The sequence below is a fragment of the Protomyctophum bolini genome (assembly GCF_963924005.1).
Source record: "Protomyctophum bolini genome assembly, chromosome: 14".
In the NCBI taxonomy this organism is placed as follows: domain Eukaryota; kingdom Metazoa; phylum Chordata; class Actinopteri; order Myctophiformes; family Myctophidae; genus Protomyctophum; species Protomyctophum bolini.
In genome coordinates, this window is record NC_137875.1 from 726,238 (window position 1) to 738,737 (window position 12,500).

The 12,500-nt window shown below is 48.7% G+C and overlaps 1 protein-coding gene across 1 annotated transcript in view; it reads left to right on the top strand.

Moving 5' to 3' along the window:
* The window catches only part of cyp26c1 (cytochrome P450, family 26, subfamily C, polypeptide 1), a gene marked incomplete at both ends in the record, with an annotated part of 10,678 nt that extends 1,474 nt beyond the window's left edge, over positions 1 to 9,204 (top strand). Inside the window, 5 exons of the mRNA XM_080782078.1 lie at positions 2,093 to 2,317; positions 3,960 to 4,238; positions 5,440 to 5,601; positions 7,035 to 7,406; positions 8,764 to 9,204. Of these exons, the coding sequence (XP_080638204.1) occupies positions 2,093 to 2,317; positions 3,960 to 4,238; positions 5,440 to 5,601; positions 7,035 to 7,406; positions 8,764 to 9,204 (1,479 nt within the window). The remainder of the gene's footprint in view (positions 1 to 2,092; positions 2,318 to 3,959; positions 4,239 to 5,439; positions 5,602 to 7,034; positions 7,407 to 8,763) is intronic.
* Between the last annotated feature and the right edge of the window lie 3,296 nt (positions 9,205 to 12,500).

Here is a 12,500-nt window from a genome sequence, read left to right on the forward strand (position 1 = left end):
GGGTGCATGACATGAAAAAGTTTGAGAACCACTGACGTAGAAACATGAGGTTTAACCCTGTGAGAACCACTGATATAGAAACATAGGGTTTAACCCTGTGAGAACCACTGATATAGAAACATAGGGTTTAACCCTGTGAGAACCACTGATATAGAAACATAGGGTTTAACCCTGTGAGAACCACTGATATAGAAACATAGGGTTTAACCCTGTGAGAACCACTGATATAGAAACATAGGGTTTAACCCTGTGAGAACCACTGATATAGAAACATAGGGTTTAACCCTGTGAGAACCACTGACATAGAAACATAGGGTTTAACCCTGTGAGAACCACTGATATAGAAACATGAGGTTTAACCCTGTGAGAACCACTGATATAGAAACATGAGGTTTAACCCTGTGAGAACCACTGATATAGAAACATAGGGTTTAACCCTGTGAGAACCACTGACATAGAAACATAGGGTTTAACCCTGTGAGAACCACTGACATAGAAACATAGGGTTTAACCCTGTGAGAACCACTGACATAGAAACATAGGGTTTAACCCTGTGAGAACCACTGATATAGAAACATAGGGTTTAACCCTGTGAGAACCACTAATATAGAAACATAGGGTTTAACCCTGTGAGAACCACTAATATAGAAACATAGGGTTTAACCCTGTGAGAACCACTGACATAGAAACATAGGGTTTAACCCTGTGAGAACCACTGACGTAGAAACATGAGGTTTAACCCTGTGAGAACCACTGACATAGAAACATGAGGTTTAACCCTGTGATAACCACTGACATAGAAACATAGGGTTTAACCCTGTGAGAACCACTGACATAGAAACATGAGGTTTAACCCTGTGAGAACCACTGACGTAGAAACATGAGGTTTAACCCTGTGAGAACCACTGACATAGAAACATGAGGTTTAACCCTGTGATAACCACTGACATAGAAACATAGGGTTTAACCCTGTGAGAACCACTGACATAGAAACATAGGGTTTAACCCTGTGAGAACTACTGACATAGAAACATAGGGTTTAACCCTGTGAGAACTACTGACATAGAAACATAGGGTTTAACCCTGTGAGAACCACTGACATAGAAACATAGGGTTTAACCCTGTGAGAACCACTGACATAGAAACATAGGGTTTAACCCTGTGAGAACCACTGACTTAGAAACATGATGTTGAACCCTGTGAGAACCACTGACATAGAAACATAGGGTTTAACCCTGTGAGAACCACTGACATAGAACCACTGACGAAGCAGCAGGGCTGAAACAGCAGGGCTGACTAAATATGCAGTTTAAGCCTGATTTCAGCAGTTGTTTCACCCTCTGTCTAAACGTTGTATGTGTGTGTGTGTGTGTGTGTGTGTGTGTGTGTGTGTGTGTGTGTGTGTGTGTGTGTGTGTGTGTGTGTGCGTCTGACTGACCTGCACTAATCATATTGTAGTACGGTACGACTTCACATCTCTCTCTCTCTCCCTCTCAGGTCGTTTCGAGGAAGCGATCTGATTGGTTAAAGCAGCCTTCTAGCCGTGGTTTGGCACACATTAAGGGTTGGATTGGGGGGTCAGTCCCTGCTTGGCACTCAGCATCAAGGGTTGGATTGGGGGGGGGGGTCAGTCCCTGCTTGACACTCAGCATCAAGGGTTGGATTGGGGGGGTCAGTCCCTGCTTGACACTCAGCATCAAGGGTTGGATTGGGGGGGTCAGTCCCTGCTTGACACTCAGCATCAAGGGTTGGATTGGGGGGGGGTCAGTCCCTGCTTGACACTCAGCATCAAGGGTTGGATTGGGGGGGTCAAATAAACTAATTTGACGGCACGACTCCCAGAGATGGGTCAAATTTCCCTGCGGTAACGAATTATTCTCTGCTTACGCAGCTTTGCCCGTTGAATTAATTGTTTTGATTAGGTGTGGTAGTGGTGCTCGTTTGAACCACGGCTAGAAGGCTGCTTCAACCAATCAGATCGCTTCCTCGAAACGACCTGTTGTATAATGCCTAATATACACCTCACAATAACTGTCTATCTCCCTCCCTCCCCCCCTCCTCCCCCCTCCCCCTCCCCCCCCCCCCCCTCCAGGGGTCAAACTTCCACACGTGTCGCCGGGCGCGTCACGGCAACGTCTTCAAGACCCACCTGCTGGGCAAGCCGCTCGTCAGGGTGACAGGAAGTGACAACATCAGGAAGATCCTGCTGGGGGAGCACAGCCTGGTGGCCACGCAATGGCCCCAAAGCACCAGGACCATCCTGGGGCCAAACACCCTGGTCAACTCTACAGGGGCCCTCCACAGGGCCAAGAGAAAGGTACCATTAACACCCTGGTCAACTCTACAGGGGCCCTCCACAGAGCCAAGAGAAAGGTACCATTAACACCCTGGTCAACTCTACAGGGGCCCTCCACAGAGCCAAGAGAAAGGTACCATTAACACCCTGGTCAACTCTACAGGGGCCCTCCACAGGGCCAAGAGAAAGGTACCATTAACACCCTGGTCAACTCTACAGGGGCCCTCCACAGAGCCAAGAGAAAGGTACCATTAACACCCTGGTCAACTCTACAGGGGCCCTCCACAGGGCCAAGAGAAAGGTACCATTAACACCCTGGTCAACTCTACAGGGGCCCTCCACAGGGCCAAGAGAAAGGTACCATTAACACCCTGGTCAACTCTACAGGGGCCCTCCACAGAGCCAAGAGAAAGGTACCATTAACACCCTGGTCAACTCTACAGGGGCCCTCCACAGGGCCAAGAGAAAGGTACCATTAACACCCTGGTCAACTCTACAGGGGCCCCCCACAGGGCCAAGAGAAAGGTACCATTATCACCCTGGTCAACTCTACAGGGGCCCTCCACAGAGCCAAGAGAAAGGTACCATTAACACCCTGGTCAACTCTACAGGGGCCCCCCACAGGGCCAAGAGAAAGGTACCATTAACACCCTGGTCAACTCTACAGGGGCCCTCCACAGAGCCAAGAGAAAGGTACCATTAACACCATCCTGGGGCCCTATAGAGCGTCGCAGTCTCTCCCCCTTTCAGAGCAACGAGTGGCCCAGGAAATGAATGGCAATGCATTTGTCCCATATAGGCATTTCGTGCTATATTTATTTAAAGACCTTTTAAGCGTCGTAACGAAGCCAACTCTTGTTGTGACGAATCATGACAACACACACAATATTTCGGGCCAAACAAAGAATTAGAAAGTAGAAACAAACGGCAGGTTAAAACCCTTTTTTTGTCGTTTTTCTGGTGAAGGTAAGCAGACCTACAAGCTCATAGCGCGCCACCGAGTGGCGCGCTACGAGCTTGTAGGTCTGCTATTTTTTAAAAATCGAAGAACGACTGACATAGAAACATATAGCTTTTTCAGAAAACTGTCAGGATGTTTTTAGAATCTGATCTCAGGTCAAAATGGGTTAACATCTGTCCATATATGGACGTTCTGTGTCACACCAGATCCTCGCCAAGGTGTTCAGTATTAACATCTGTCCATATATGGACGTTGTGTCACACCAGATCCTCGCCAAGGTGTTCAGTATTAACCTCCGTCCATATATGGACGTTGTGTCACACCAGATCCTCGCCAAAGTGTTCAGTATCAACATCTGTCCATATATGGACGTTCTGTGTCACACCAGATCCTCGCCAAGGTGTTCAGTATTAACCTCCGTCCATATATGGACGTTGTGTGTCACACCAGATCCTCGCCAAGGTGTTCAATATTAACATCTGTCCATATATGGACGTTCTGTGTCACACCAGATCCTCGCCAAGGTGTTCAATATTAACATCTGTCCATATATGGACGTTCTGTGTCACACCAGATCCTCTACAAGGTGTTCAGTATTAACATCTGTCCCCATATATGGACGTTGTGTGTCACACCAGATCCTCGCCAAGCTGTTCAGTATTAACCTCCGTCCCCATATATGGACGTTCTGTGTCACACCAGATCCTCGCCAAGGTGTTCAGCCGCGCTGCGCTGGAGACCTACCTGCCTCGCGTGCAGGAAGTGGTGCGTTCGGAGGTGAGGAAGTGGTGCTCGGAGCCCGGCGGGGCCGTGGAGGTGTACGCGGCGGCGCGCTCCCTGACGTTCCGCGTGGCCGTGCGAGTCCTGCTGGGGCTCCGTCTGGACGAGGAGAGGCTGGCGGGCCTGGCCGGGACCTTCCAGCAGCTGATGAACAACCTGTTCTCCCTGCCCATCGACGCGCCCTTCAGCGGCCTCCGCAAGGTGAGTCTGTAGTTCTGATGACCGCGATGGGAAGTTCATTCCATATAGTTTAGATTGGGAGTGAGTCTGTAGTTCTGAAGTTCATTCCATAGTTTAGATTGGGAGTGAGTCTGTAGTTCTGACCGTAATGGGAAGTTCATTCCATATAGTTTAGATTGGGAGTGAGTCTGTAGTTCTGAAGTTCATTCCATAGTTTAGATTGGGAGTGAGTCTGTAGTTCTGACCGTAATGGGAAGTTCATTCCATATAGTTTAGATTGGGAGTGAGTCTGTAGTTCTGATGACCGCAATGGGAAGTTCATTCCATATAGTTTAGATTGGGAGTGAGTCTGTAGTTCTGACCGCAATGGGAAGTTCATTCCATATAGTTTTGGAGCCAGAAAGGAGCAGAGTTTGGGACGTGTGGAGCGTTGTCCCAGAGTTTGGGACGTGTGGAGCGTTGTCCCAGAGTTTGGGACGTGTGGAGCGTTGTTGTCCCAGAGTTTGGGACGTGTGGAGCGTTGTCCCGGTGTTTGGGACGTGTGGAGCATTGTTGTCCCAGAGTTTGGGACGTGTGGAGCGTTGTCCCGGTGTTTGGGACGTGTGGAGTGTTGTCCCGGTGTTTGGGACGTGTGGAGCGTTGTCCCGGTGTTTGGGACGTGTGGAGCGTTGTCCCGGTGTTTGGGACGTGTGGAGCGCTGTCCCAGAGTTTGGGACGTGTGGAGCGTTGTCCCAGAGTTTGGGACGTGTGGAGCGTTGTCCCGGTGTTTGGGACATGTGGAGCGCTGTTGTCCCAGAGTTTGGGACGTGTGGAGCGTTGTTGTCCCAGAGTTTGGGACGTGTGGAGCGTTGTCCCGGTGTTTGGGACGTGTGGAGCGTTGTCCCAGTGTTTGGGACGTGTGGAGCGTTGTCCCGGTGTTTGGGACGTGTGGAGCGTTGTCCCGGTGTTTGGGACGTGTGGAGCGTTGTCCCGGTGTTTGGGACGTGTGGAGCGCTGTTGTCCCAGAGTTTGGGACGTGTGGAGCGTTGTTGTCCCAGAGTTTGGGACGTGTGGAGCGTTTTTAGTGAAGGTACTTCCAGCGTCCCTGTGTTGGCTGATCTGTTTGTAGGGTCCGATCAGACTTTGTACTAGTACTGTATTGTAGTATTAGCAGTATTGTATTGTACTGTATTGTACTGTATTAGCAGAGGCTAAATATTGTGTATTTTCTCTTTGAATCCAGGGCATTAAGGCTCGTGAAATCCTGCACGCTCACATGGAGCAGATCATAGCAGAGAAGATGAGCCAGCAACACAGCGAGGAGGAGAAATACTACGACGCCTTCGATTACATGATGAGCAGCGCTAAGGAGCATGGATACCACCTCAGCACACAGGAGCTGAAGGTAGGATACCACCTCAGCACACAGGAGCTGAAGGTAGGATACCACCTCAGCACACAGGAGCTGAAGGTAGGATACCACCTCAGCACACAGGAGCTGAAGGTAGGATACCACCTCAGCACACAGGAGCTGAAGGTAGGATACCACCTCAGCACACAGGAGCTGAAGGTAGGATACCACCTCAGCACACAGGAGCTGAAGGTATGGATACCACCTCAGCACACAGGAGCTGAAGGTAGGATACCACCTCAGCACACAGGAGCTGAAGGTAGGATACCACCTCAGCACACAGGAGCTGAAGGTAGAGATACCACCTCAGCACACAGGAGCTGAAGGTAGAGATACCACCTCAGCACACAGGAGCTGAAGGTAGGATACCATCTCAGCACACAGGAGCTGAAGGTAGAGATACCACCTCAGCACACAGGAGCTGAAGGTAGAGATACCACCTCAGCACACAGGAGCTGAAGGTAGAGATACCACCTCAGCACACAGGAGCTGAAGGTAGAGATACCACCTCAGCACACAGGAGCTGAAGGTATGGGTGAATGGATGATACAATCAAGACACTGCCACCGCTGCCACCCTTAGATCTCCATATATGGAGCTGCCACCGCTGCCAGCCTTAGATCTCCATATATGGAGCTGCCACCGCTGCCAGCCTTAGATCTCCATATATGGAGCTGCTCCCGCTGCCACCCTCAGATCTCCATATATGGAGCTGCCTTCGCTGCCACCCTTAGATCTCCATATATGGAGCTGCTCTCGCTGCCACCCTTAGATCTCCATATATGGAGCTGCCCCCGCTGCCTGCACCCTTAGATCTCCATATATGGAGCTTCCTCAGTACCACATCGGCTACGTTATACGGTTTAGGAGATAGGTAACCCAGCCCACCACCACCACCACCACCAGTACCACATCGGCTACGTTAACGTTTAGCACATTCATATAATTGACACGTGACAGCCCCAGCCACTGCAGCGAGGCAATCACATATAGACGGTCATAAACGTGCGTGGTCACAGTGTCACGGAACGGACCGGTGTGTGTGTGTGTGTGTGTGTGTGTGTGCTGTCGTCAAACTCATTCCAATGGGGCTGCTCTGTCACAAGCTCCATATATGGCCAGTACAGAATTCATGCCATATGTTGATGCCAAAGCGCCAGCGCTCGCCCAGCAGTCTGTTCAGGGCGTCTTACTGCGTTCGCAATAACAAGTAGGACGCGCAAACGTGGGAAGCGAACGCACCATGACTCAGCCATAACCATATAAGGAGTCCCCAAAGCAGCTCCATATATGGGCACAAAAGCGTGACACACAGACACACGGACACACAGACATGATCTGCTAGGTCTCATAGTAAGTGCTCACTGCGTTCGCAATAATAATAATAATCATTAATCTCTCTCTCTCTCTCTCTCTCTCTCTCTCAGGAGACGGCGGTGGAGCTGATCTTCGCCGCTCACTCCACCACGGCCAGCGCCGCGACCTCATTGGTCCTCCAGCTGCTCCGCCACCCGGCCGTGGCCCGCAAGGCCCGCCTGGAGCTGGAGGCCGAGGGGCTGCGGCGCCCCGAGAGAGGCCGGACGGACGCCAGCGGCGGACCGCCGGAAGAAGGCGGTCCCCGATGCGATGGAGGCGAGGAGGAGGAGGAGGAGGGCGGGGCAGCGTTCCTGGTCCCCGCCCTCAGTCTGGAGCGGCTGGGCCGGCTCCGCTACCTGGACTGCGTGGTGAAGGAGGTGCTGCGCTTCCTGCCGCCCGTCTCTGGGGGATACCGCACGGCGCTGAGGACCTTTGAGCTGGACGTGAGTTATACCCCTTTATACTGGGGGGGGGGGGGGTGTTCTGTTACTTTATACAGAACACCAACATCAACTGGTTTCTCTGTACAGTGAACTGGTTTCTCTGTACAGTGAACTGGTTTCTCTGTACAGTGAACTGGTTTCTCTTACAGTAAACTGGTTTCTCTGTACAGTGAACTGGTTTCTCTGTACAGTGAACTGGTTTCTCTGCACAGTAAACTGGTTTCTCTGTACAGTGAACTGGTTTCTTCTCTGTACAGTGAACTGGTTTCTCTGTACAGTGAACTGGTTTCTCTGTACAGTGAACTGGTTTCTCTGTACAGTGAACTGGTTTATCTGTACAGTGAACTGGTTTCTCTGTACAGTAAACTGGTTTCTCTGTACAGTGAACTGGTTTCTCTGTACAGTGAACTGGTTTCTCCGTGCAGTGAACTGGTTTCTCCGTACAGTGAACTGGTTTCTCTGTACAGTGAACTGGATTATCTTACAGTAAACTGGTTTCTCTGTACAGTGAACTGGTTTCTCTGTACAGTGAACTGGTTTCTCTGTACAGTGAACTGGTTTCTCTGTACAGTGAACTGGTTTCTCTGTACAGTGAACTGGTTTCTCTGCACAGTGAACTGGTTTCTCTGTACAGTGAACTGGTTTCTCTGTACAGTGAACTGGTTTCTCTGTACAGTGAACTGGTTTCTCCGTACAGTGAACTGGTTTCTCTTACAGTGAACTGGTTTCTCTGTACAGTAAACTGGTTTCTCTGTACAGTGAACTGGTTTCTCTGTACAGTGAACTGGTTTCTCTGTACAGTGAACTGGTATCTCTGTACAGTGAACTGGTTTCTCTGTACAGTAAACTGGTTTCTCTGTACAGTGAACTGGTTTCTCTGTACAGTGAACTGGATTATCTTACAGTAAACTGGTTTCTCTGTACAGTGAACTGATTTCTCTGTACAGTGAACTGGTTTCTCTGTACAGTAAACTGGTTTCTCTGTACAGTGAACTGGTTTCTCTGTACAGTGAACTGGTTTCTCTGGTTTCTCTGGTTTCTCTGGTTTCTCTGTACAGTGAACTGGATTATCTGTACAGTAAACTGGTTTCTCTGTACAGTGAACTGGTTTCTCTGTACAGTGAACTGGTTTCTCTGTACAGTGAACTGGTTTCTCTGTACAGTGAACTGGTTTCTCTGTACAGTGAACTGGATTATCTGTACAGTAAACTGGTTTCTCTGTACAGTGAACTGGTTTCTCTGTACAGTGAACTGGTTTCTCTGTACAGTGAACTGGTTTCTCTGTACAGTGAACTGGTTTCTCTGTACAGTGAACTGGTTTCTCTGTGAAGTAAACTGGTTTCTCTCCGTCCTGTAGGGTTGCCAGATCCCAAAGGGTTGGAGCGTCATGTACAGCATCAGAGACACGCACGAGACGGCCGCCATCTTCCAGAACCCTTCGACCTTCGACCCCGAACGCTTCTCCACCGCCTCCTCCTCGTCCTCGTCCTCTGGCGCCCCCTCTGGCGGGGAGGGCGATCCGAGCGGGGGCGGGGTCGGGAACGGAGGAGGTCGTTTCAGCTACGTGCCGTTTGGCGGGGGCGTGCGGAGCTGCGTGGGGCGGGAGCTGGCGCGCGTCATCCTGAAGACGCTGGCGGTGGAGCTGCTCAGCAGCACCACCTGCTGGTCCCTGGCCTCCCGCGACTTCCCCGCCATGCAGACCGTTCCCATCGTGCACCCGGTCGACGGCCTGCACGTCACGTTCCGATTGGCCGACGCCGCCACCGCCGCCGCCGGGGGGGCGGAGTCTGACCACTAGGGGCCGCTGCACACACACACACACACACACCACCGAAACTGTGACACTCAAAACTTTTTTTTTACTTCAAGGATCTACAGTTTGGTGCACATTGAGCCCACCAGGACCGTCGTAACACCGTCATCGTAAAGTGTACTAAGTGTACTATACAGTACAAGCCTCAGAGATACAGACCCCGTAAGGGAATATCTGATTCCTTACAGTAGAGCTAAAAGGTTTATTTCATTAACTGTAAGGATTGGACCACCACGTGGAGAACCAGAACGTTCCTTTGACCCAAACAGACGTTCTGCCTAATGAGTACGTTGTTCTACTGTTGCTACTTTTAGTGCGTTTTGATGCCAGTACTGTTGAATCAGTGCTGTAAACAGTACTGTAAACAGTACTGTAAACAGTACTGTTGAATCCCAGACTTTTAACTTGAAACGGAGTATTTCTACACGGCAGTAATGCTACTTTTACTTTGAGTAGGCCTATGTAAGTACTTTTCTACCACTCACTACTATAACACTATATATATATTATATATATATATATATATATATATATATATATATATAACAAACTGAGAGACAGTTATTTGCACTTCATTTATTTCTCTGCAACATAACATAAAGGGATATTTCACTTAAAAAAGGGAAAAAAAGGAATTATATCGTCAACTCACTCAGAGTTTTTAATTCTCATGTGAACACCCCAGACAGTTTTTAATTATCATGTGAACACCCCAGACAGTTTTTGATTTAAACTGTCTGGGGTGTTTACATAAGAATAAAAAAATTGTCATAACACAGTAGTAGTGTAGTGAGTAGACGATGAAATTACCAAAAGTTTTTTTGAAAGTGGAATATCCCTTTAAATTCACAACATTGGTTTGTCTAAAACTGAATGTGATATATTTTTAACAATGTTGTTGTTATTATTATTATTATTATGTGTGTATCAAATGAAGTAGTGCTCTGAATAAGCTGTATTTATAGTGAATATTAATGTGCGGGGGCGAATATTAATGTGGGAGAGGGGTGAATATTAATGTGTGGGATATATTGTACAACTGGAAGTAACAGTGAAACGTCAATGTAATGTAATTATAATAGATTAGTAGCATCAACATGCTAACGATGTAAAAACAATGTAATGTAATTATAATAGATTAGTAGCATCAACATGCTAACGATGTAAAAACAATGTAATGTAAGTATAATAGATTAGTAGCATTAAAGGTAGGGTAAGTGATTTCACTTAAAAAACCTTAGGTTTCGTTTTTGGCTGTGGGACCTAAGCCTTCGTCCAATCAGGATAGAGAGTCAAAAACGAAACCTACGGTTTTTTGACCCTCAGGGGTTAACTGGGGACAGGGAGGAACTCCTTATATGGTCAGCACACTCTATAGTAGAGAGGATTATCACAACAAAACAAAATAATAAGTGATATTTGAATTAAGTGAAATCACTTACTCTACCTTTAACATGCTAACGATGTAAAAACAATGTAATGTAATTATAATAGATTAGTAGCATTAACATGCTAACGATGTAAAAACAATGTAATGCAATTATAATAGATTAGTAGCATTAGCATGCTAACGGAAAAAAAGATAGTAATGATGCTAGAATAATGTGTCCATGGCATGTCTTATTTTCAAAGTGTTGAATTATGCAATTATCAATATCATCATTATTATTGTAATTATTATTGTTATTGCTATTGCTGTTTTTCTAATGCTTGTTTGCAGCTGTGAACTAGTTTGGTAAATAGAAGGATACGCACTTTGCATTGTTCGTAGTTGTGTACAGTTGCGTCATGTTTTATGAATGTTAGTTGATGTATAGTGTTTTATATAATTATGTGTAAATGTTAGTTTATGTAATAAAAGGTAAATTACAAGATCATTTGGATCAGAAAGGAACCGTGAGATTGTCTATTAATTTTTTTACCTTTTTAGCGTCGGATCGTCTCTTTTCATCACACACACACCAAGGCTCTACATGTGTCGATGTGTGTACCTACGTCTGTACGTCTGTAATCCACGTAGCTCCAGAACCGGTCACTCCACCGACTTCAAATTCAAACACACGCATTCCACACCACACCGCCTGCAGTGCCCGGTGTCGTTCCACACCACCACACCACACCGCCTGCAGTGCCCGGTGTCGTTCCACACCACCACACCACACCGCCTGCAGTGCCCGGTGTCGTTCCACACCACCACACCACACCGCCTGCAGTGCCCGGTGTCGTTCCACACCACCACACCACACCGCCTGCAGTGCCCGGTGTCGTTCCACACCACCACACCACACCGCCTGCAGTGCCCGGTGTCGTTCCACACCACCACACCACCACACCACACCACCTGCAGTGCCCGGTGTCGTTCCACACCCCTGTAATGGGAATTTTAGAATGCCAACTATACAGTGCCAAATATAATTATGCATTATTGTGTATTTATCTTCCTTCCATTAAGTCTCTTTGCTCACCAATGTGCTCAGTCTAATTCATGCGGCTGTCAATCTAACAGCTGACTTGACTCCTCCCCCACGCCGTCAGCAAAGGTATACTTATTTGTGTGTCGCCCTTATGTTTAGCGCAGATCCGTATATGGACAGTTAGTATTTGCATCTCTGTTAAGACAAGACTGTCTGAGAATGGGGTTGAGGAGGCTTGCGCCCGGAGGGGCTGCTGGAACAGGCAAGGAGGCCTGTTCCTGTTCCTCACTCTCTGTATGTTGTTACTCTGCTCAATCTCCTGAATAAAGTCTCAGCACTTCACTTTGTCAATCCTTGTGTCGTTCCACACCCCCACAGGAAAGGCAGTGCCCGGTGTCGTTCCACACCCCCCCAAGGGAGGGCAGTGCCCGGTGTCGTTCCACACCCCCCACAGGGAGGGCAGTGCCCGGTGTCGTTCCACACCCCCCACAGGGAGGGCAGTGCCCGGTGTCGTTCCACACCCCCACAGGGAGGGCAGTGCCCGGTGTCGTTCCACACCCCCCACAGGGAGGGCAGTGCCCGGTGTCGTTCCACACCCCCACAGGGAGGGCAGTGCCCGGTGTCGTTCCACACCCCCACAGGGAGGGCAGTGCCCGGTGTCGTTCCACACCCCCACAGGGAGGGCAGTGCCCGGTGTCGAATCGGTCGGACCCACGGTTGTCCAGAACCCCCACAACAATAAGGGCATTTCTCTTCCCCACCCTCCTCCCATTGTTTATATTGTGTTAGGATCCAAGATGGCCGCAGCATCACAGACTGGTTCCTGAACTGCCCACAGCCCTCCTATGAGACACAGACTGGTTTCTG